This window comes from Pygocentrus nattereri, chromosome 19 (assembly GCF_015220715.1).
Source record: "Pygocentrus nattereri isolate fPygNat1 chromosome 19, fPygNat1.pri, whole genome shotgun sequence".
Taxonomy (NCBI): domain Eukaryota; kingdom Metazoa; phylum Chordata; class Actinopteri; order Characiformes; family Serrasalmidae; genus Pygocentrus; species Pygocentrus nattereri.
The window spans coordinates 17,848,827-17,875,148 of record NC_051229.1 but is presented as its reverse complement, the minus strand read 5'-3'; the positions used below and the strand labels follow the sequence as shown (position 1 = coordinate 17,875,148).

The 26,322-nt window shown below is 38.1% G+C and overlaps 2 protein-coding genes across 2 annotated transcripts; one reads left to right on the top strand and one right to left on the bottom strand.

The window, feature by feature from the left end:
* Positions 1 to 1,197: 1,197 nt before the first annotated feature.
* crygn1 (crystallin, gamma N1) lies at positions 1,198 to 8,778 on the bottom strand. Its single transcript, XM_017697059.1, has 4 exons — positions 8,704 to 8,778; positions 5,057 to 5,305; positions 4,502 to 4,647; positions 1,198 to 1,466 (listed from the first exon to the last, which is right to left on the bottom strand). Exons 1-4 carry the CDS (start codon positions 8,722 to 8,724, stop codon positions 1,331 to 1,333), a joined length of 552 nt encoding a protein of 183 aa, XP_017552548.1. The 5' UTR covers positions 8,725 to 8,778; the 3' UTR covers positions 1,198 to 1,330.
* A 1,943-nt stretch (positions 8,779 to 10,721) lies between these two features.
* ly97.3 (lymphocyte antigen 97, tandem duplicate 3) lies at positions 10,722 to 18,552 on the top strand. The gene is made up of 4 exons (XM_017697058.2): positions 10,722 to 10,784; positions 12,722 to 12,777; positions 16,811 to 16,933; positions 18,321 to 18,552. The coding sequence occupies exons 2-4, from the start codon at positions 12,729 to 12,731 to the stop codon at positions 18,425 to 18,427; spliced, it is 279 nt and encodes a 92-aa protein (XP_017552547.1). The 5' UTR covers positions 10,722 to 10,784; positions 12,722 to 12,728; the 3' UTR covers positions 18,428 to 18,552.
* Positions 18,553 to 26,322: the final 7,770 nt, after the last annotated feature.

The following is a 26,322-nucleotide window of genomic DNA, read 5'->3' as shown; positions in this document are numbered from 1 at the left end:
ACATCTGTGAAGGCAGCATTAATGCTGAAAGGTACATACAGGTTTTGGAGCAACATATGCTGCCATCCAAGCAGCGTCTTTTTCAGGGACGTCCCTTTCCTTATTTCAGCAAGACAATGCCAAGCCACATTCTGCACATGTTACAACAGCGTGGCTTCATAGTAAAAGAGTGCGGGTACTGGACTGGCCTGCCTGCAGTCCAGACCCGTCTCCCATTGAAAATGTGTGGCGCATTATGAAGCGCAAAATACAACAACGGAGACCCCGGACTGTTGAGCAACTGAAGTACATCAAGCAAAAAACGAAAGAATTCCACCTACAAAGCTTCAACAATTAGTGTCCTCAGTTCCCAAACGCTTATTGAGTGTTGTTAAAAGGAAAGGTGATGTAACACAGCGGTAAACATGCCCCTGTCCCAACCTCTTTGGAGCTTACAGGCATCAAATTCAAAATGAGTGAATATTTGCAAAAAACAATAAAGTTTATCCATTTGAACATTAAATATCTTGTTTTTGTAGTGTATTCAATTGAATATAGGTTGAAAAGGATTTGCCAATCATCATATTCTGTTTTTATTTATGTTTTACACAACGTTCTAACTTCATTGGAATTGGGGTTGTAAGTTGGTTATATAACAGCAGGGTCAGTGTTCCTAACACAGCCCTGGGCATTTAGCCTCTGCACTGAGTGTTGTATAAAGGACCATAATGGCCAATGATTCTATGTTTGTTCAAGGAAGAGGTCGAGATATGGTACGGAAATGCATCGGCTGACAAACATTATGGTATAGTGAATATGAAAAACCCCCAGAACTATAATGTAATCCATGACTACAGACTCTGAGATAAGGCCAAGCAAAGGTCTGGCTAACAGTGTTAAAGCTTATCAGTTCTAACTGTTGCTCAACGGCAGTCTTACAGGAGATGCCTGTCAATGGTAGAAAAGCATATCAGCCATGAATGTAAAAAAAAAAGGAAGAGAATGTCATCTGATGAGGAACTTTGACAAATGTTTAGAATATGAGTATAAAAATGCAGGGTAAATTAGACTAAAAGCAGGTCTTTGAATTGTATTTTTTGAAGAGCATTTTGTTTGAGAAGCAACCTTTAAACCCTTTTATTTGAACCCATTCAAACACAAGCATTAGACAAAGCAGTCTTTACATAATTGAATTATTTTACACCTTTATTGCAAAGAGATTAAAATGTACTTTAACTGTGTTTGATGAGACCGTCTCTGTTCTGGTATGGAGCATGTAGCTGTTGCTCACTGGGTCTGTTCAGATTTAGCTGGGGTCCAACGCCAGGCTGACTGCTCATATTTTGAAGATTTAGAAGTAGTTGGCCACTCTACGGATGGACTGGATGTTGGGGTTTTCAGCCTGCCATTCCATGTGGCTGCCGAAGCTTCCTCTCTCCACAATGTACATGCGCCCGCGGTAGTTCGGCTCCTCGTACAGCACCCAGCTAAAGACAAACAGCAAGTTAGACTGAAGTTCTAAGGCTAATCTTACAATGCTAATCAGCCACGATACCAACATATACATAACAAGGTTCTTCCTGCATGTATTAGCACTCACCAACTGACCCTGATAAAGACACTGTGGTTTAACATTTTTGCAAAACTCTTAACTCATACACACTGCTTATTAAGAACAGGTGTTTCAGCCACACTCACTGGTAACAGGTGTATGAAATGAAGCATGTAGCCATGCAATCTCTTTAGACAAACATTGGTAGTAGAATGGATGGAACTGAAGAGCTCAGTGACTTTAAACATGGCACAAAGTCAGTTAATGACATTTCTGTACTGCTAGATCTGCTCTGATTAACTGAAAGTGCTATTACTGTCAAATGGAAGCATCTAGAAGTAACAACAGCTCAGCCACGAAGCGGTAAATTACACAAACTTAATGAGCTTTTTGAGCTAAACGCTACAAACTTAACAGATGCTTGCCCGATTTACTAGTGATCTCAAATATGTTTCTGAAACATTAATATGGCTTTCAATTTTGGGTTTAGAACTCTCTCCCCATTTAAAGACAGGAAATAACTGCCTGATCATGTTGACAATTTGGCAGTTCAGTTAACAAGAGTTTCCTATATGAACTTTAAGCCTAGTTTTGAGAATCGCCTGCCACCACATGTCACATTAAAACTAAAGACTGTGATTGGTAATTTTGCATGTCAGCCAAAGAACCCTTCCTGTGAAAGGCTGGTCATTGGCCAAAAATAGGGCCATATATAAATAGGGTATAAAAAGTTGAAGAATGAGTCGCTCTCGGGAGTGAATTCCATCGTGGTACTGTGGTAGGATGCCACGTTAAGTCCAGTTGTGAAATTTCCTCACTACTAAATATTCCACAGTCAACTGTCACTGTTATTATAACAAAGTGGAAGCAATTGGGAACGACAGCAACTCAGCCACGAAGTGGTAGGCCATGTAAAATGATAGAGTGGGGTCAGTGGATGCTGAGGCGCATAGTGCGCAGAGGTCGCCAACTTTCTGCAGAGTCAATCACTACAGACCTCCAAACTTCATGTGGCCTTCAGATTCGCTCAAGAACAGCGTAGAGAGCTTCATGGAATGGGTTTCCATGGCTGAGCAGCTGCATTCAAGCCTTACATCACTAAGTGCAATACAAAGCATCCAATGCAGTGGTGCAAAGTACGCCGCCACTGGACTCTAGAGCAGTGGAAACATGTTCTCTGGAGTGACGAATCGCGCTTCTCCGTCTGGCAATCCGATGGACAAGTCTGGGTTTGGCGCTTGCCAGGAGAATGGTACTTGTCTGACTGCTTTGGGCCAAGTGTAAAGTTTGGTGGAGGGGGGATTATGGTGTGGGGTTGTTTTTCAGGAGTTGGGCTTGGCCCCTTAGTTCCAGTGAAAGGAACTCTTAATGCTTCAGCAGACCAAGAGATTTTAGATAATTTCATGCTCCCAACTTCATAGGAACAGTTTGGGGATGGCCCCTTCCTGTTCCACCTGCGCACCAGTGCACAAAGCACGATGCATAAAGACATGGATGAGCAAGTTTGGTGTGAAAGTACTTGACTGGTCTGCACAGAATTCTGACCTCAACCCAATAGAACACCTTTGGGATGAATTAGAGTGGAGACTGAGAGCCAGGCCTTCTTGTCCAACATCAGTGTCTCACCTCACAAATGCCCTCCTGGAAGAATGGTCAAAAATCCAATAAACCCTTGTGGAAAGCCTTCCCAGAAGAGTAGAAGCTTTTATAGCTACAAAGGGTGGGCCAACATCATATTAAACCCTATGGATTAAGAATGGGATGTCACTCAAGTTCATATGCGTGTGAAGGCAGACAAGCGAATACTTTTGGCAACATAGTGTATGTCTAGCATAGTGACTAACTTGGCATTTTTTCAAGCAATTTCCTTGTTTCAATTTGCTAACACATTGTCCATTGAACGCTGAAGTCATGTTGTCATTCTGTAGTCTGGGTGTTCAGGTCTAATCTAATATTGTTTAGAAAAACCTCTACTATTGTGTCAACTTCTGAACTTCTCTGAAACCAGACAAGATCGGCAAGGAGCCAAAATACGAATATTGCTATGTGCAAGCTAACACTGCTGCACATTGAATTGACATCATAACACTGAAAACTTCACCAAAACACCCCATAACAAATTTCATAGATTTGTCAAATGCGGCACTTTGGCAGCTTTAGGCAGTGTGAGAAGTTGATGCCAAATAATAGGGTTGTTCTCAGTGGTGTATCTATGTACCTGTAACTATGAATCACTGCATTTTTGTTAGCTTAGAATGAGTCCATCATGTCTACATATTATTATTATTATTTAGCACAAGGAAAAGCCATTGTGAGTGAATTTTTGCCGTCAAAGAAGCAAAAAGATGACATCTACTATACGTTCTACTACATGTTTGCAAAGGGGGGGGGGTTATCAGTTAGTTGCAATCTGCAACCTTAGCGCTAGATGTCACTAAACCTTACACACTACACCTTTAATGATAGACTTACTTTCATGCAGTATCACTTTAGTATGCAGTGTTAGCTTGTTTGTATAATCTATGAAGCTTAATTTTTATTTTGACTGCTAAACGTCCTCATAATTCAGAGAATCCAGTAAGATTTGAGGGAAATATTTACACAGGGCATGCAACGACAGTGATTTTCAAAAATGGCATTTATTTCTGTCCTTAAGAAAACCAGATTAGACCTGGAGTTCGTAATATGTTCACAATGCTAACTGGTTGAGGTCTTTAAAGTAGCATTTTAATTCTGGACACTCAACGTTATGTAGCCCCTCTAAGCAAAGATACATAGGTAAGGTACAATGTCTCTTTAGGTTAAAAGGGATTTTGTCCATCCTGGTACAGTGCTGATAGGAAAGAATGACCCACCCTCAGTTCTCTGTTTAAGCCCTAGAGTTCTCCACCACCATTCTAGGTGACCACAACTATGTTTTACCGCCTGTTAGACAGGAGTTGTGCACATTATTAGCATCCTGACACTTACGCTCCATCTCCATAGACCTTAATGGAGTTGACACAGGTCTTGCTGAGGCCAGTGCTCTGGAGGAAGGGACAGTCCTCACACAGCTCCACACACTGACCAGTGAAGTCTGGACCATCATACAACTGTATTCTGTATTGTTCTCCATGCTGTGAGAGAGATAGAGCAAAAAAAACCAAAACAAACACAAACACAATTTTTACAGTATAGTTTATTTATTAATTTATTTATTTCTGTCTTGTTGTTTTATTAACTCCTATGCATAATTCTGTAGCATGTTATTCAGTAACTACTATGAATTATATGGCAACTAATATGAAACTAATGTATAAGTTATGAGAGTGAGGAACTCTCATATGTAGGCCTGCAAAATAGCCCTTAGATTTAAAAGAGCTTAAAATCTGCTTGGCATTTGTAACTAAAATGAAAAGTGTTACATAAAAAAAATTATAAAATTAAAAATTATTGCCAAAAGATCTTCAAAATTACCAACTAACCAATTAATGATTTCAATAAGAGTTTGATACCCTCTCTAACTGATGGTCTTGCACCTCTCACCATTTTGATTGGCTTGCAGGAGCCCATGTGATCGTTGAGGGCATTCCAGCGCTGGAACTCTGGGTACTCTCCTCTCTCCAGCATGTACTGCTGACCTTTGAAGTCTGGGTGGTCAAAGCAGACCCAGGCTCCGCTCTCCACACGGATGGAGTTGACCCTGTTCAGCAAGCCACGGTCTTGGAAGTTATCACATTCACCAAACACCTCCAACTTACTGCCTGTGAAACACTTCCCCTCATAGAACACTATCTGGAAAAGAAGGCAGACCTTTAGCTACAGCATGATCCCCCAAAGACCGGTCAGACATGTAAATGCATTTTTATAAAAAGTAGGTCATTTAGTAAAATTTCTCATGATTGTAACATAACAGCTCAAAATATCTTAGGATTACTCAGCATAGACTTGGTGTCTCAAAATGACAAGACACCCATATTGTCTTAATTTTGAGTAAGTTATAATTCTGAGATAGTAGGTTTGTCTTATTATTAGACAATAAGCCATACTTATGAGATGATTTCATATGATTCCTAAATGGTGAGATAGTCTCTAATACATTTAAGAAATTTTGTTATTACTATATGCTGTAATGATTATGAGAAACTTTCTTGTTATTATGATTTACTTTTTTTCAAGTGGCAGAAAGAGGCTTCCATAAGAGCCAGTGATTGTCCAGTGGAGTCCAGTCCTTAGAAACTCTTCATTATTACAGGAAAAACACACAGCTGTGCAGGTCAAATGGCCATCAAACTAGATACTGAAGCTTCATTTCTACACAAAGATCATGACAAGAAATTTGGCTGTATTTGTGTCTTTTGTTATATTTGTACTAACAGTGAGAAGAAGGTTCTATAACATATGCACTGAATGTTCAATCAATCATTCCTGTTTCTAGTTCATGGACTTTTCAACCTAAAATCAACAATAACCGAACATAGCTGCTATTTATCACATGCTGTAGAGTGGTGATCTAGGATTATAATGACAATAATTGCGCTCCTGAATGATTCTTAGCTTGGAAAATACTTCTAGCAAAAAACATTAATTGATACAAGGGTCTACAAACTTTTTGTCTTGGTGGGGCCAAAATTGTGGTGGACTGAAGGCCAAAAAATAAAGACAGTAGATAAGGTTTAAATTGAATTTTTAAAAATGCCCTTTACATTGTGATTTTTTGAAAGGGTCAGTTGAAATGTTCTAAAATGATTTAGTTAAGAATGTTTTTTCTCTTGTAAAGTTACCATTTTGGAAAATTTGGACTCAACTTCAAATGAACCAGAAGTTATTTTCCCTGAGGAAATTGGTTTCCCAACTTTTACCCACCGCAGCATGTTACAATTTGCAGTGTAACCAGTAGGATTAACATGTGAGATTTGCTCTATTAACAAGACCAAGGCTTCTTTACTAAAGTACAGTAATGCCCATTGTTTGACCCTTATTGTTCTTTTACATAAGATATTATCACATGTTAACACATTTTAAGCCGTTTCCCCTCTATGTAGTCACATGTGGTCTGCTGTGTGTAGATAAAGCAGTAGTGTAAGAGTACATAGAAGGAAGTTTGAGTTATGAAACATTTTACAACATGAACATAGTATTGCATGCACACTAACACACACACACACACACACACACACACACAAACACACACACTCAAGGATGACCATCAAAGATTATTATAATGTTACTATACTATAATAAACGTATAATCAACCTATGGAGAAACTGCATGTGCTATGAAAGCCCCTTCTCACAATCAAATAGAGATGAGTCATCATTTTTGAAAATTCAAATAGTCATAAAAGTTTCAATAAATCAAAATAGCAAATTAGGAATTTAACCAAGGCTTAGCACTGGTCTGTTTAATTTAGATTGTCTGCCTTTCCCAAAGTCAATCTCAAACAATGCCAACTACTATGGACTTGGGGTTTGGGTTTAATACAGTACAGCAATAATAAGATTCTGAGCAGCATCACTATCTCGGGTGGAGTCTGTCTACCCTGCTTAAAAAAAAGGAATCATCAAAAGTTTCTGTTGGTTTCTCAGTAGATGCTATCAGTATCAGGCTGACATGGGCAGAAATCATTGGGTTGGATTTTGAGGGGGAAAAAATCTGATCCAATTCTGTAACAAATCTGTCCTGAAACAGCACAGACTCTCACTGTGGGATGTACTGTTGTGGGGTAGTAGTTGAATTGTTCAAGCATGATATCCTCAAGCATGATGCTCATCTTGCAGGGGAATTTTCATAATATAATTTCATAGGTAGGTTTTCAAGCACATTCATGTAATAACTTTCTGTGAAGGAGCTTTTAGAGGTGTTAAACTCCTATCAGTACCACTGTGAAGAATTCTGACTCTTGTTTTTCTAGAATGGAAAATTTCACATGAAACCTCTCTGAAATTACTTTTTTTAGAGAAGCACGTAATTATAGAGAAATTTTGAAAGACCAGTGGACTTTCCTTTGAAGTGAAGTGCTTTAATTGAAAACTACCCAATTTAAAGCTTAGTTGTTTTTAAAGAAAAACAATTAGTATCGGATGATACTCAAGGTTCTTAGTATTGGTTTCAGTACTGGAAAAGAAAAAGGTGGTATCGTATTACTTCTACTAGAACTACTAGTACCAGTACTTCCTTTCTAGACTAGAAAACTAGAACTATCTTATATCTTAGTACCCAGATAACGTGTCAAATTTCTGAATGACCTAAGAGAACATTACAGGCTAATGAAGATGAATTATTTACATGCATAATTATTTGCATGCAAGCATCAGTATTGACAATATTGCCCATATTGTGGCATAAGCATGGGTCATTTTTATGGCTTGTGCAGTAAGTACAGTAAGTTCAGTGCACAACATCTACAATCATAGGCAAAAGTTTTGGCATCCCAGTCAAATGACTTGTTTTGTTGATTTTTTTTGTTGAAAATATTTTGACACACAAGAGGGAACTCGTTCAAATATGGCATTTTAGGGCACAATTTCTATTTGCTCAGTTTAACATATTGGGGAAAAAAGCATATAAAATGTGCCATCAATTTTACACAGGCCACATTTTCTGTTTTACCTTTCCTCGACATGTTAAATTAAGCAACTCAATATCTGTGCATTAAAATGTGCAGATGTGTGTTCTCTGTGAGGCAGTGGTCAACAGTCTTGCTCTTGGAGATCTACCTTCCTGCCAGTTTCATCTTCACCCCTGATAGACCCCACCTGATCTATCTTCTTACTGCCTTCAGAAGTCCCTCATTAGCTGAAGCAGCTGTCTTAGACATGAGTTGGAAGTGAGACTTGCAGGAAGGTAGATCTCCAGGAGGAGGAATGGAGACCACTGTTGTAGAGGACGTGTTACCTGATTTTCACTTAGATACCTTTGCATACTGTATGTAATAATTTGCTACTGATAAGAATTTCTCATCTGTGTCCTGCTGGTTCATAGCTGTTTACATGGAAAGACATGTAACAGACCTAGGTCTGTTCTTATAGGCAGGACTTTACAGTGTGCAAGGCTCAGACAGATCTGAGATTGATTACAGTGTGCAGAGCAGACTTGCACATTTAGCCTAAATGCTTATGCTAATTTCATGTGCATCGTTCTGCAGCTTCATAATGGATGAGGTTTCCACAAATCTGAGTGCACTACTCACCTTCCCTGAATACTGAGACATCCTGGAGGCAGTCCAAACTATCCTCTAGACACAGAGAGAGAGAGAGAGAAAGACAGCAACCAGAGGGAAAATTTGGACAGTCTGATATATATGGCCTATAGGCCATGGTGGGCTATCGCGAGGCTGGCGCTACAATAGCAATATAATAGAGGGCTTAGTGGTTTTCGCCTCATGGACAATTTCCCTTACATTGGTCTCTGCTGATATCGGGATTTGGCTGTAGGGGGTTAGACAATGTGCCGAATGCATTCTGTTTTTTGGCCGGTGTTCAGAGCTGCGAGATGAACCACACTGGACACTGACTTAGCTGCCTGTTCGGGTTTGTTTGGACAGCTACAAAACAGACACGGTCAAAACAGAGCAGGCAGAAGTGAGCTGCTGTTATGGGGAGTCAACACCGTGCAGAACAGGAGCAAATACAGTTTTATGATCGCAGTGCAAATAGAGACATTACAGTGGGTTCAGTCAGTCAGTCTGTTGCATAATTGCAACCCCATAGCCCCATTTACTCTCTCCCGATCTTATATGCAAATTCAGCAGCCTTATTTTGCAGGTTATCAGCTGTTATACATAAGCAATTAAATGACACTATTCATGCCATTAATCAACATTAAACACACATACACACACATACACATGCATAATTATAAACACACTGTATATATATATTATATATATATATATATATATATATATATATATATATATATATACACACACAGTCATGTGCAAAGGTTTGTGCACCCCTGGTCAAATTATACATCCTTACAAAAAACATTTTAATGCACAATTTGTTCGAATTTAACATTGGGTTTTAAAAAAATAAACCCAAAAAGTGTGGCCAGTGTAAAACTTTTGTCACATTTTTATATTAAATATTTTATCTTATTAAAATATATTAAAATCAGTAAATTAATAGAAATTGTGCACTAACATTTACAGAGAAGACATATTTAAGCGTGTTCCCTGTAGAGAATATGTTAACTTATGTTAACTAATAAAAGTAGAGCGATAAAATAACAACAAAGCAATGCAGTTAATATTGAGCACATGGATCATGGAATGTATTGCATCAGTGACTTGATTGGTTACGTTCAAATTGATACACCAATCATAAACAAGCAAATATCAAGTAAGCTTTATTATTACTGCTTTGAGTTGATCTATTTACATGCAAAGTTGGAGTTTTCAGGGTTAAATGGTGGCAAATGTAACAGAAACAGAGCAATTTTCTGATCAGTAAGCAAGCACTCACATTTCTAATTTGGTGCACATTTGCTGTTCAAATGTAAAACCAATTAAATGAAAAACAAAAACCCAAGCTCTGGTTCGTACTTCAGCAAACCAACTAGGTGTGAAAAAAGCCTTACAGAGAAATCACACCAAGTTCTAATCAGGACAAAACTGCCAAGTTTGAACACACCCAAATTAATATATTGTGGCAGTATTACCTATTCCAGGAGGATAGAATCCCATTCTATCTTGTGCAGAGTGAGTGTGTTATCCACTACACTATCACACCATTCCTAGCAATAACTCCACTGACAAAAAGCTTGTTTTCACCAGAACAAAGGGCTCAATCTCATGGATTAAGACAGAACTATTACTTTTACACTTAAAGTATCATAATAATATACTGTTGATCCCTCACACACACACACACACACACACACACACACACACACACACACACACACACACACACACACACACACACACACACACACACACACACACAGGCAGCCATAAAGTTAAGCAACATGTATGATGTCCAGAGACTATAATGAATGAGTGACACAAATATGAGCAGATGGAGTGCTCGAGGTGTGTGTGAGGAGGGGCTGTGTTTCTTCATTCTCACTGCCTTTATGTACACAGATAGAGAGATAGAAAAGCCCACCCCCCATTCTTTCTTTCTCTCTCTCTCTCTCTCTCTCTCTCTGTCTCTCTCTGTGTACATAAAGGCAGTGAGGATGAAGAAACATTTATTCTGGAAGATACAGCACCACATATAGCACGGGCAAAGTCAACTGAGTCTCAAACAACCCTGCAGCAGACAGGTAAGTTCCATAAGGCTTTTACTTTCACACAGAAAATTCATGAATATTTGTAGTTCACAGCTATCCTGTTGTTTTTAACCTAATCTATTTTACCACATCTGTATCATACCATCATTTAACATGAGCAGTGAATTTGATGTCTCCCTTTATTTTGTAAAAGAAGAGAAAGACTTGAGAAATCACTTATAACAGTGGCCAGTGGGCAGATGTTGAACCTACTGTCCACTGGCTTCTATTATGCAAGTGTTGAAATTATAGTTATAATAATTGCAGGATGCTGTCATTTGCTGTATTATATTAACAGTAAGTAACAATAAAATATATTCTGTGACTTCACATTAGCTGTCATTAAAATACAGTAAACTCAGAAGCCAGTAATGTAGACATGTGCACATATCAAAGAGCATGTTTATTCACCATGTTGTGCACTGTATATGCACAGAATATCTTAAATATCCATTTTTAAAATGCAAATGCACATTTTACAGACTGCTTTATATTGCTTATAATTGGCGCATTTCTAATGACCAAAAACTTTATATCTGGGAATATTACTGAACAATAATACCCCAGGGTTTAAAAGTTTCAAATTTTTAAAATCCTCAAAACATCAAAACCTGATTTGTGGAGCACTCAGAACAAAATGATGAATACAGTATTTTAGTAATTAGTATTAAATGCTGTGAAATTAACAAAGTATAAATACAAATGTATAAATACACTATATGGACAAAAGTATTGGGGCACCTACAGGAGCTTTCATGACATCCCATTCTAAATCCTAAATATAAGGCATTAATATGGAGTTGCCCCCGTGCCCCCTGCAACTATAACAGCTTCCACTTTTCTGGGAAGCTTTCTACAAGATTTTGGAATGTGTCTATAGGAATTTTTGCCCATGCATCCAGGGCATTTGTGAAGTCAGACACTGATGTTGGACAAGAGGGCCTGGATCGCAATCTCTATTGTAGTTTATCCTAAAGGTGTTTGATGGGGTTGAGGTCAGTGCTCTGTGTGGCCCAATCAAGTTCTTCCACACCAAACTCACCCAGCCTTGCTTTGTGCACTGGTGTGCTGTCATGCTGGAACAGAATAGGGCCTTCCACCAAACTATTCCCACAAAGTAGGAAGCATAGAATTGTCTAAAATGTTTTGGTATGTTAAGGCATTAAGATCTCCCTTCACTGGAACTAAGAAGTCTAGGCCAATCCCTGAAAAACAACCCCATAGCATTATCCCTCCTCCACCAAACTTTACACTTGGCAGAATGAAGTCAGGCAGGTAATATTCTCCTGGCATTCACCAAACCTAGACTCGTCCATCAGACTGCCAGAAGCTTGATTTGTCACTCCAAAGAATACATTTCCACTGCTCCAGAGTCCAGTGGTGGTGCTTTACACCACTCAGTCCGATGCTTGGCTTGCATGCAGCTTCTCAGCCAGAGGAGGAGGTTTGGAACTGCAGTTATTGACCAGCAGAGCTTTGGAGACTTTTATTCACTATGTGCCTGAGCACTCAGTGACCCCCTCTGTAACTATACGTGATTTGGCACTTTGTGGCTGAGTTGCCGTGGTTCCTAAATGCTTCCACTTTTGAATAATTGCACCTACAGTGGATTGTGGAATATCTAGGAGGGAAAATATTTTGTGAACTGACTTGCTGCAATGGTGGCATCTTATTACAGCACCATGCTCAAATCCATTGAGATCTTTAGGACAATCCATTCTTTCACAAATGTTCGTAATGGCACACTGCATGGCTAGGTCCTTCATTTTATACACCTGTGGCAATGAGACTGAATGAAACATCTGAATTCAATGAATAATAGGTGTGTCCCAATACTTTTGTACAGTCAGCAAAACATTAAATTTCAGAACATAGGTCACATTTAGTACCACATGTTGCATGACTGTTAATATTTGACTGTACTCTTTCAGCTGAAGAATGAAGGTGCTGGTATTTGCTCTTGTTCTGGTGCTTGCGGTGTCCAGTGGTGAGTGGGCTTACTTGTTAAGCAAACACACTCATTAGAACTCATCCTGATGGTCATTCACCTTTCCCCACTCAGATACATATTGTGGCCACTTCCATCCGCTGGATGGTACCAGAGTGATATACTAGTGTCACTGAGTGTGCAGCACTAGTGGAAGATTTATGTGCAATAATGAAGCAGAAAGTAATGGATAAGTGGATATTCCATCAAAAGACACCCACTCATGAAGAGGTCCACTTTTCCACATTTAAGAATAAGTGTGAAGACATCAAAGCTATGAAATAACTGAAATAATTACGGAATGTTAATTGTCTTAATTTTCAGGCATTTAAAAATTCAACTGTCTAAACTGGTATATTTTCAACTGTCACACACACACACACACACACACACACACACACACACACACACACACACACACACACACACACTAATATATATATATATATATATATCTCGTGCATTTTATAACAGCTTTATCATAAATTAGAAGTTACAATCAGAAATATCTATGTTATTTGTGTTTTTTTTCACTTCTAGAATTTCCATCTTGTATTCCTGTTCACTGTTTTAGGTATATGCAGTCTATAGTAAGCACTTCGCTATTGTCAGAACAAAACCTATAATCTCCATTTTTGTTTTCGGTTTTTGGCATAATTTTAAAATACCTGTTGCCCTTTACATTGTGGGTAAATTTCATGATGGATAAGACTAAAGAAACGCCCCAGAATAGCTTGGAAAGTCACACTGACTTACATTAAAAATAAAGTCGTTTTTTTTCCTTTCCTGTAAAGTTGTTATTTTGGAGATATGAGGTTTTGTTCCAACAACAGCAATACAGTGCTGGCCAAAAGTATTGACACCCCTGCAATTCTGTCAGATAATACTCAATTTCTTCCAGAAAATGATTGCAATCACAAATGCTTTGGTATTAATATCTTCATTTATTTTGCTTGCAATGAAAAAACACAAAAGAGAATGAAAAAAAAGTCAAATCAATTATTATTTTACACAAAACTCCAAAAATGGGCCGGACAAAAGTATTGGCACCCTCAGCCTAATACTTGGTAGCACAACCTTTAGACTAAATAACTGCAAGCAAGCAAGCAAGCAAAATTTATTTATATAGCGCTTTTTACAACAGGTGTTGTCACAAAGCAGCTTTACAGAACAATCAGTATTACAGAGAGAAGAGAAAAGAAGAAAGAAAATCCGGGTCCGAGCCCCCATGAGCAAGCCAGCGGCGACGGTGGCAAGGAAAAACTCCCTAAAAGAGGAAGAAACCTTGAGAGGAACCAAGACTCAGAAGGGGAACCCATCCTCCTATGGTCGACACCGGACAGCAAACATTATTAGTATGAAGTATTATAGTAAAGTGGGAAAAGAAAGAGAGAGATCTGAGGGTGAGGACTGCACAGCGCTGTACAGCAAGAAGCTCAGTGGTGGTCAAACCGGTCCAGAAGGCTGGTGAGCAGCGGCACCAATCAAGGCAGTAGAGGCAACAGCATCAGGCGCACAGGATGGGCAGCTGATCAGCTCGGCAGAGAAAGGAGAAGAAAAAACAGAGTTAGTACTGTAAAGAGTGGCTGACCACAGATTACAGTAAAACAGAGCAGTGTAGACTCCAGCAGGTCTAGACCTGACAGGGAAGACTAGTCACCAAATGCTTGACTGTACAAATAAGTTTTTAGCCTAGACTTAAAGATTGGGGCTGTGTCTGATTCCCGAACATTGGCAGGAAGATTATTCCAGAGCTGGGGGGCTTTGTATGAGAAAGCTCTCCCCCTGATGTAGCTTTATTTATTCTAGGTACCAGTAGTAAGCCAGCACCTTGTGATCTAAGTAGGCGTGATGGTTCATAGTGGGAGAGGAGCTCACTCAGGTACTGAGGGGCGAGCCCGTTTAGAGCTTTATAAGTCAGTAATATAGTTTTATAATCAATTTAACTGGTAACCAGTGCAGGGCTGATAAAGCTGGACTAATATGGTCAAACTTCCTAGTTCTTGTGAGGACTCTGGCTGCAGCGTTCTGGACTAGCTGAAGCTTGTTAAGGCTTTTGCTGTGACATCCAGACAGCAGGGCATTACAATAATCTAGCCTTGAAGTGATAAATGCATGAACTAGCTTTTCTGCATCCTGTAGAGATAATGAATTTCTTAATTTAGCGATATTGCGGAGATGCAGGAAGGCTGTTCTAGTGATATTAGATATATGTGTGTCGAAGGAGAGATCAGCGTCTATCATGACACCAAGATTTTTAACAGATAGGCTTGATGAAACTGAGAGATTGTTAAGTTTTAGTGTTGAGTTAGACAGTCTGTGTCTGGCTAATTTTGGACCAAGAAGCAGGACCTCTGTTTTATCTGAGTTAAGTAACAGAAAATTATTTGACATCCAATCTTTTATGTCTTTTATACAGTCCTCAATCTTGCCAAGTTTAATTTTATCATCCGGTTTACTTGATATATATAACTGGGTGTCATCTGCATAACAGTGGAAATTTATGCCGTGTTTACTGATAATGGTGCCTAGTGGTAGCATATATATTGTAAATAATATAGGTCCTAAAACAGAACCTTGTGGAACACCATAAATTACTTTTGCTGCGAACAACCGCTTCCGGTAACCATCAATGAGTTTCTTACAATGCCCTGCTGGAATTTTAGACCATTATTCTTTGGCAAACTGCTCCAGGTCCCTGAGATTTGAAGGGTGCCTTCTCCAAACTGCCATTTTGAGATCTCTCCACAGGTGTTCTATGGGATTCAGGTCTGGACTCATTGCTGGCCACTTTAGAAGTCTCCAGTGCTTTCTCTCAAACCATTTTCTAGTGCTTTTTGAAGTGTGTTTTGGGTCATTGTCCTGCTGGAAGACCCATGACCTCTGAGGGAGACCCAGCTTTCTCACACTGGGCCCTACATTATGCTACAAAATTTGTTGGTAGTCTTCAGACTTCATAATGCCATGCACACGGTCAAGCAGTCCAGTGCCAGAGGCAGCAAAGCAACCCCAAAACATCAGGGAACCTCCGCCGTGTTTGACTGTAGGGACCGTGTTCTTTTCTTTGAAGGCCTCGTTTTTTTTCCTGTAAACTCTATGTTGATGCCTTTTCCCAAAAAGCTCTACTTTTGTCTCATCTGACCAGAGAACATTCTTCCAAAACGTTTTTGGATTTCTCAGGTAAGTTTTGGCAAACTCCAGCCTGGCTTTTTTTATGTCTCTGGGTCAGAAGTGGGGTCTTCCTGGGTATCCTACCATAGAGTCCCTTTTCATTCAGACGCCGACGGATAGTACGGGTTGACACTGTTGTACCCTCGGACTACAGGGCAGCTTGAACTTGTTTGGATGTTAGTCGAGGTTCTTTATCCACCATCCACACAATCTTTCGTTGAAATCTCTCGTCAATTTTTCTTTCCCGTCCACATCTAGGGAGGTTAGCCACAGTGCCATGGGCTTTAAACTTCTTGATGACACTGCGCACGGTAGACACAGGAACATTCAGGTCTTTGGAGATGGACGTGTAGCCTTGAGATTGCCCATGCTTCCTCACAATTTTGCTTCTCAAGTCCTCAGACAGTTCTTTGGTCTTCTTTCTTTTCTCCATGCTCAGTGTGGTAGACACAAGGACACAGGACAGAGGTTGAGTCAGCTTTAATCCATTTTAACTGGCTGCAAGTGTGATTTAGTTATTGCCACCACCTGTTATGTGCCACAGTTAAGTAACAGGTGCTGTTAATTACACAAATTAGAGAAGCATCACATGATTTTTCAAAGGGTGCCAATACTTTTGTCCACCCCCTTTTTTATGTTTGGTGTGGAATTATATCCAATTTGGCTTTTTGACAATTCTTTTTGTGGTTTTCCATTGAAGACAAATTAAATGAACATTTTAATATCAAAGCATTTGTGATTGCAATCATTTTCTGGGAGAAATTGAGCATTATCTGACAGAATTGCAGGGGTGTCAATACTTTTGGCCAGCACTGTATGTATATGACTATGAGCTGCACATGAATCTGTACATTTACTCCAGGTTGGGCTCTGGACTGCTTCCACTGCGTACCTGCGAAAGCAGGTGGAGCATGTGAGGTCACCAAGGTAACCTGTCCTGCAGAAAAAGATGCCTGCGCTGCAGCCAAGTTCCTCAGAGCACCATGTGAGCTCAAACACACACACACACACACACACACACACACACACACACACACACACACACACACACACACATACACAAACTGTAACTGCACTTTGTGTGCTATGTGTATACGTTCTTTCAAAAATCAGTTGTTTAATTAAGGTGTAATGTGGAACTACAGGGAAGGTGGAATATAAGTAGTTGACATTGTCTCACACACAAACAGTCATTAATCTCATGTTCAGCGAAATGGCCAAATCTAAGTGGTGCAATATATTAAAATAGTTCAGATATAAAGATGACAAATTTGTAGTTATCTAAAAATTATATTGCTCTCCTGGGATTTAGGCATCTTTGGTAAAAATCTGTTATTTAGCACCCCAAAGTTAAATGGCCAGTTTGGTACACATCTTCTTTTGAGATTCCTCATCAACAATTATTACAAATAGAAGCTATTCTAAAGACTTATACCAGCCATAATCTGTGTTCATTGCATCACGCTTGGACTTTTGATGATCACCAATTGTGATATAATTTGATGATAGTCTCTTATCAGCTCTCAGTGGATTCTGCAACCCACATAAGCTTTCATTTCATGCAAACTCTAATGGACAGCTGAGACTAAGTTACCAGTAATAATCATTTATACATGGTATCATTTTGCACCCATCATTCAAAAACTATTGAAGAATGAAATCATCCACTCACAAGAATGTGCTTTATTTAAAAAAAAAACAAAGATCAGTGTCTGACCTTACAAATGCGCTTCAGGATGATTTGACAAAAATTCCATATAATGCCTATGGATTTAGAATGGGCTTCCACAAAAGCTCCTGTGGGTGTCCCAAAACTTCGTCCAGTAGTGTAGGTCAGCTCAGCAGTAAAATCTGGCAATTTAATGTCAGCAAAAGTTTGATTTATAGCTTTTCAAACTATAGAATTTATGTAGCAACAAATGAAAATAAAAGAGTTTATTTCCAGTTGAAATAGAATGTAACGACATAGAAAACTAGGGTAAATGCCTGATTCAGATATCTTCAGGAAAATGCTGCAGTTCCTAGCTCTGACACTAAAAATAAAATATGTACTAAAATCTCTAAAGTTTGTATTCACTTTACATGTAATCCCGCTGGTGATCATCCCTATTTTCATATCTGATTACCCTACCAACTTTTTTCTGTAACTGTAACAGAAGTACCTGAGTATGTAATGCCGTTACACGTTTTCTCTTACTACCCAACACTGCTCAATGATTACAGCTGAGGTCAGTCACTAGCAGCATCATGACTCTATACATATTTCACATTTGTCACAGATCTGCACCTCCTTTGAGCTGTTTGTTTTACTGCTGTTGGGGATGCACTGATACATTATAATGTCATGGTTTTGTCTCTTCACTTTAACACAGATGGACACTATCAGAAGTGCTTGGCCATGTCAGACTGTGAAATGCTGAAGCAGAACGCCTACATTCGCATCAAATGCTGCCAGGAAGATGCCTGTAACACTTTCTGATCAGGCTGACCTTTGACCTCATCTACTGCCCGTGTCCTCTGATGTGTTTGTGGATGGCAGTTACTTTTCGGTGCATGAGAACAGAAAACTCAGTGTCATGTGCAGAAAATAAAGATATGAAACAATTTTGAGGTAGTTCTGTAATTCTTTTGTATTTTGTGATTTATATATAAGATTAACTAACTTTAAAAAGGCTGTTTCACTGGAGCTTGAAGGCCAAGACATTTTAGTGACCTGGAAATCTCAGGTCAACATTTCAGTGACTGAAGAAGACTTACATACTACTTTACATACTGTACACATAAAGGTGATGAGTGCCCTCTAGAGGATACAGCTTAGTTTGTCAACATTTTCAATTTTTTTGTTTGTTTTTATGTCATAAAAAGACAAAAATGGAAATGATGGCTTTTCTCAACAATGTATGCACAACAATGACTTTTCATCAAATATTAGTCATAATGTCTCTCCTCTTTCAGTTACAAGGACAAATGCAGTATCAGTTGAAACGTTAGAATCCGAACTGAATTTCTCCACTTGTCTCAATAGTGAGAAATAATTACCATCATGCTTTTATGAGCAGCAATAACTGCGCCTTCTGAGGGTTAAACTAAAGGCATATTATTGTAATGTAGGAGGGGTAGGTGGGTTGGAAGGATCCTTTTGCAGGTTTGATACAAAGTTTGTCAGTCCAAAATTAGGCAGCGGTCAAAAATCAGAAAATCAAGTACATCACAGTTGACATTATCCTAGAAAACAGTCTAAAAAAGGCTAAACAAGCAAAAAGATCCAGAGAACATGCAAAAATACAGGGCAAAATTGCCAAAAAAGACAAAATCCACCAAAATATATGGCCACAAAGCTGGCACAACAGTTCAAAAAGACAAAGACAGGAGGCTAGGACAGCAAAGTTATAACAACTGGCAATGCTTTGCGAAAGTGATGTTTAAAGAGGGGTGTTTGTGGGGGAGGTAACTGGTAAAACGAGGAACAGGTGAGAGGAACGATTTGACATATAATCAGCCTCAGAATTCAGGGGATGCTGACCTCTGGTGTCCAAAGTTGGCACTGCTACTGATAATTATTCAGTTGCAACTAATCTGTAAGTTGTGTAGCTATGAGAGTGAGGAACTGAAGTGTGGACCCACATAAAGGCCTTATGGTTAAAGACAGTCAATGACATAAGTAGTAACAGACTCTGTGTCTGCTCTAATGCAGATCTGATAATTAGCTGAGAAGTTTCACCAGGATTTCTGAAGAGGAGAAGCACAAACCTATAACCTGTATATTAGGCCTGTAATGTGGCACAGTTCAAAGTGTTTGTTGCTACTCATTTATGGAGAAATTTCCAAATTTTCTGTATAATTCAATGGTTTAGACATAAACAAAATCAAATGTGGTTTGATGTAAAAATGTATATTGTAGAGAAATGTACAGACCGGGGGTCACAATGTCTACAACACAAATATAGCATTTTGTACTTATTATACAATTGGTCAATATACATGGGTCTTCTGGGTGTATATATTGTGTGTTATATCAATAATGGTAAAATAGTAGTAAGGTTTTTGGGGGTCTGTTTTGCCTTGAATGGCTTTTAAAGATACATGTTTTAGACTAAAAGCTTATCTCAAAACTATGGTAAAACAAAGTCGCAGGAGCAGACAGAGTATTAATAACAATGTAATGTAATAACTTTATGTGAGGGAGCTTTTAGAGGCATTAGCCACTTCAGAAGTCTGGTTCGTATCATGTCTGGCTTGGTAAGTTTCTCTAGAATTGAACATTTCACATCAAACCACTCTGAATGGGTCTATTTACATCTCAACCATGTAATTATGCAGACATTTTGAATTTGTCCTTAACAGAATTGAGCTAGAATTCAGGTAAATTTGTTGGTTAGAAAACACAATTGCTGTGACTCTGTTAAGCCATTCTCACAATGAGTGTCACCTATGCTCTTAGCTCTTTTGTGCATGTTTGTTCCATAACTTTTCTGATGCTGTTCTGAGTGATAAACATCTAGATATTTTTTATAGCTTGTTAATAAAAAAGTAAGGTGCCATAAAGGGTTCCTTAGAGTGGTGCTACAGAAGAACCACTTTTGCTTCTCTGAAAAGCCTTTGAAAGCAGCTCTATCTACAGATCCATCTTTGTAAATGAGAACATTATCAAAGTTTTAAAATTTAAAGACCACATAATATAAATGTTCAATGCCATTTGTACAAACCAAGATCCATCTAAAAACCTAGCATATGTCTAAGTGTTTGAGTGGCCCACCCATTTACATTGAAGTTATAAGGAGTGTTTCAGCCCAGCATTCCTTTTTGTGAGGCACAATTTAAGGCAACCAACCAGTACAGAGGTCATTGACATATATCGATCTTAAAGACACAGTAACAAAAACAGCCTGTTACTTCTAAGGGATAAATAGAGGTTGGGAAAATTTCAGTTTAAGGTAGGCATACGGTAGGTGTACATAATAAAGTGGCAACAAAGGGTATTTTTCCACTGCCCAAAGAAAAGGAACCTTTGACAGCAGAAAAATGGAATTGTGATTTTACCATTGGCCATTAGTTCAGGACTGAACATCCCAGTTTCATTGTTTTTAGTACCTGCTCAAGGGCACTTCAGTCATGCACTGTCAGGCAAGGGGATCAAACCAGCAAACTTCCGGTCACAAGGCTGGTTCCCTGACCTCCAACCCCCAACTGCCCCATACACGACAGTGTTCTCCTCTGTCTTTGGTAACACTGTAGCTTTTTTTTTTTAGGAAATCCTTCAGTTTTCTAGATGAGGATAAAGCCACTAAGCACTATATATAACCTGTATAGTAGACCTTTAATGTGACAAAATTCAAAGTGTTTGTTAACACTTTATTGATCTAATGTCAGAATTGTGTTTATTGCCTGGTGATTAACATTCAGATGTTCTGTTAGGCCTATAGAGCAATTTTTAAATATCTGGACAGAGAATGGGTATTGTGCCAGTTTTTAATTATGTCTGAATGTATACTGCAGTCTTACACTGTTGTGCTGTTCTGGGGTCTGCAGGCTGTCCAGTTACTGGACTCAAAAGTGTGTACTTGCTTCTTACATATTTCTTGTATCTTATCATTCCTGTGGTCTGCTTACATTGGTGTGGATTTATGCTATGTAAATTTCCGTTAGTGACACATTATTTGAAACCCATAATATTTCTTTAAAGCATAGTAAAATAACACCACTGAGCGGCTTCCTGTAACACTTAACATGGTTCGAGAACTCATGTTGAGGGATCTTGAGCTACTCCTCCATGCAGGACATTCCTAGATTGTTGATATTCTTCACTTTACAGCGTCTAGTAAATAATATCTAATTTTAATATTACCTTTAAAGTCCTAAACTTAGCTTTGTATTTCTCAGGTTTTGTTTAAAAGAAAAAGACAAACTCACAGTTTTTTAACAGCTTATTTTCTCACACTTTCATGTTTCATATTGTTCTACTACAAATACAGTATGTTCATATTAGAAAGTGAGTGTAAGAAAGTTGATAGTGTCAGTTTAATGTGTTCAACTGTTAAGACATGATATTGTAAATTAGGTTGCATAAAAATAAAAATAACCCCTCAACAGACAGGAAACTAGCATCACACTCTGCTGGAGTAATTGCTTATTACACCATTACGAGCACACCTTTGGGATGCTTACAATAGTAACAGCCTGGCAGATTGAGGAACATCACACAGTGAATATTGTATTGTGGACCCTAATTCTTGTGAAGTGGATTAGCTGAGTTGGTAAAGTTTATCACATTGACATTTTAGGCTTTTAAAGCTGAGCCAAATGCTAACGTGCACAGATATTTATGTTCCCATTAGTTTAAATAATATTCATGATCATGATATGTTGATTTGAACATGGCGATTCAATTGCACTGATTTAGTCAAATTAAAATTATGTAATATAATGCAACCCCATTTCCAAAAAACTTGTGGCACCATGTAAAAATGATGCGCAAATCATTTAAACCCAACATTTAATTTATAGATCAAATATTAAAACAAATATTAAAAATATATGCCAATTTTGAGTTTGATGGAGCCAACACATTTCTAAAAAGCTTGCACAGGGCTGTTTACCACTATGTTGCATCATCTCTTTTAACAGCAGTCTGTAAGCATTTGGGAACTGTATAGACCAAATGAAAAAGTATTGAAAGTAAAATATTTTCCCATTCTTGCTTGTTATAGGATTGTCTTTTTGTCACATTTTTCTTTTCATTGTGAACAAATGTGTTCCGTGGGCCATGCCACATGCACTAATGCACTCCCAAATGCTTATGGACACTTACTTTCGAACTGTGTGCTGATAACAAGCTGATTGGTCCCCCTTCTCTTTAGCCCGGAGGTCCATGATTTCCAAAAAGAATTTCAAATTTTGATTCATCGGACTACAGGACTTTCCACTTCACCTCAATGAGCTCAGGCCCAGAGAAGGTGGCAGCATTTCTGTACCTAGTTTATATATAGCTTCTTCTTTGCATGGTCTGGCTTTGCATTGGCATTCTTTGCATTGAAAGATCAAATCCATGCACTATTGGTTTTTTAGCCTTGGCCCTTGCATACAGAGATTTCTCTGGATTCTCTGAATCTTTTAGATGATGAAAAGCAAACATTCTTTGCTATTTTTTGTGTTGACAAACTTTATTCTTGAATTTTTGCACTTATCCTTATCTCATTATCTTATTTTTATGTATAGTTTTACTCTATATTGTCTTTATAGTGACAAGTAAGAAACTAAAAAAATGTGTTAAGTACTTAACAAATTTAATTACTTACTTGTTAATTCTCTTCTTGTTACTTCTTCTATTTTTTTATTTCTGTCCCTTTACTGCTGTAACACAGAGGATTTCCCCATTGTGGGACTAAGAAAGGATTATCTTATCTTATCTTATCTTATCTTATCTTATCTTATCTTATCTTACTATGATGATTATGCATTTAAAAGGGTCCTCTATTCTAATAAAAAGCTTAATGGTGACCGGGCTGTCTTAATAGCAGGCCCAATGCTATAGAGCAGCCTTCTTATCGAGATTAGACATGTGTATGAAAGGCTGTTTAAGCTAAAACCTCTAACTTACCTCACACACTCACTGTCAAACTCTCTCACACTCAGTATCAAACTCTCTCACACTCAGTATCAAACTCTCACATTCGCTAGTAAGCTCTCTCACACTCACTATTATACTCTCTCACACTCACTATTAAACTCTCTCACTCTCTCAAACTCTTTCACACACACTATTAAACTCTCTCACACTCACTATCACACCCTCTCACATTCACCATTAAACTCTTTCACACACACTTTCAAACTCTCACATTCACTATCAAACTCTTTCACACACACTTTCAAACTCTCTCACATTCACTATCAAACCCTCTCACACTCACTATCAAACTCTTTCACACACACTTTCAAGCTCTCACATTCACTATCACACCCTCTCACATTCACTATCAAACTCTTTCACACACTCTTTCAAACTCTCTCACATTCACTATCAAACCCTCTCACATTCACCATTAAACTCTTTCACACACACTTTCAAACTCTCACACTCACTATCAAACTCTTTCACACACACTTTCAAACTCTCACACTCACTATCACACCCTCTCACATTCACTATCAAACTCTTTCACACACACTTTCAAACTCTCACACTCACTATCAAACTCTTTCACACACACTTTCAAACTCTCACACTCACTATCACACCCTCTCACATTCACTATCAAACTCTTTCACACACACTTTCAAACTCTCACACTCACTATCAAACTCTTTCACACACACTTTCAAACTCTCACATTCACTATCAAACTCTTTCATACAGACTTTCAAACTCTCACACTCACTATCACACCCTCTCACATTCACTATCAAACTCTTTCACACACACTTTCAAACTCTCTCACATTCACTATCAAACTCTTTCATACAGACTATCAAACCACTATCAAGCTCTCTCATACTACAGTTATGAGCAGTTTCTGATTCGATCATATTCAAATTTTCAAATAATTGTAGCAGACACCTCACTGATGCAGAAGCCCTAAAGTAAATCTATAAAATATAAAATATTAAATAAAATATATAAAATATAATATATATATATATTTATATAAAATATATAATATATAATATAAAATAATATAATATTTGTTTATATATTACATATATATACAGACTCAAGAGGTTAGTCATTTAGTATTCTCTCACTACAGGTTATGATGATAAGAAAGTTAGCAAGTCAGCACACTATGACTTAACCTACAACACATGTGTGCATTCAACTGTAAAAAGAAAATAGTTAGCAGCCCATGACTGGGGTGGCCAGCAGAATGCCAAGCTTAATTCTAGTGTGGCACTCGCCACCCCTTCTACCTCTTGGCTATGTTTCTAAAGGCAATCAAATCCTCACAGCAATGTTCCAGCATCTAGTGTTCTTTGACTTCAGAAGAAACATTGCATGAGTCAGTGTTCAGAAACTTTAGAATATACAGTGAAATGTCCAAATATATAATGTCCTAAAATGTAATAGTAATTTAATAATTCTAAACAACATTTTCTAAGTTTATTTTTTGTTCTTTTTCAGACACTTTCATGTTTCACGCTGTTCCATAACAAATTTGTGTGAATTTCAGTGAATGTAACATTTTTTTGTCAGTGTTTGTCACGAAGGCTTCTTATTCAGTGACTACAATGCAAACTGACTGAGTATTCTTAAGTAATAGAAGTGTGTAATAAAACTTTCAAAGCGTTAAAGAAAGGACAATTCACTCTGATGGGTCTAGACCTCCTGTATCCATATAGGTCAAGAAAGGCTACCACACTTTGTAATATTTGCTGATGGAATTGCAAATAGTGTATTTATTTTTGTGTCTAAGAACAGTTAGAATGTCCCTCATCCAGTGAGTGTAAGTAGGAGGGTTGTGCTTTTTCAGTGAGTCAAGCATATAGCAACCAGTATCACTAAGACTACAAAATCTGACTTTTGGGTTGTCAGTTAAGCAAATTCAGGTAGTACTCCACAGTTCCATGTAAGAGGAGATGGATTCATTGGTTGGCCCAGGATGTCTGATATTGTAATGAAAACAGAAATGTAGAAAGAATACAGTGATCAGAAATGCAAAATCTTTGACGTACGTTGGCATTGAGGACAGCTGTCACAAGTCAGGTCAATATCTTCTTAAGAGTGTCAGTTTAACGTGTTTGACTGTTAGGACATGATCTTGTGAATTAGGTTGCTTAAAAATTAACGTAACCCTTCAACAGACAGGAAATCAGTATTGTGCTCTGTGGGGGTAACTGCTTATTACATCATTAAGAAGAAGACATTGGTGTGCTTGGCAATAGTAAACAGCCTGGCAGATTGAGGAACACAATGAATACTGTATTTTGGATCCTAATTCTGGTAAAATCGATTAGCTGAGTTGGTGAAGTGTGACACATTTATATTTTAGACTGTTTTTTTTTTAAATAAAAGTCTAAAACAAATGCTAATGTCCACAAACATTTACGTTCCCATCAGTTTATTCTGTCCTGAATTTGTTGATACACAGGAGATGAGTTTACAGGAGCCAATTCAAAAAGCTCAGTTAGAAAAAGTAACAATGGTCAGAGCACAAACAGAATAAAAGAAGGGAAATGCAGAATTCGTTGAGATAAAAAGACTTCAATACATCGTGATATGTTGATGTGAATGGAAAATGGAAAATGGAAATTGATTTGCATCATTTTAGGAAAATAAATAAACAAATAACAACAACAACAACAACAATAATAATAATAATCTTGTCTGGACAAAACCTTGCATCACTATTACAATTTTTTACATAATTTGCAAACACC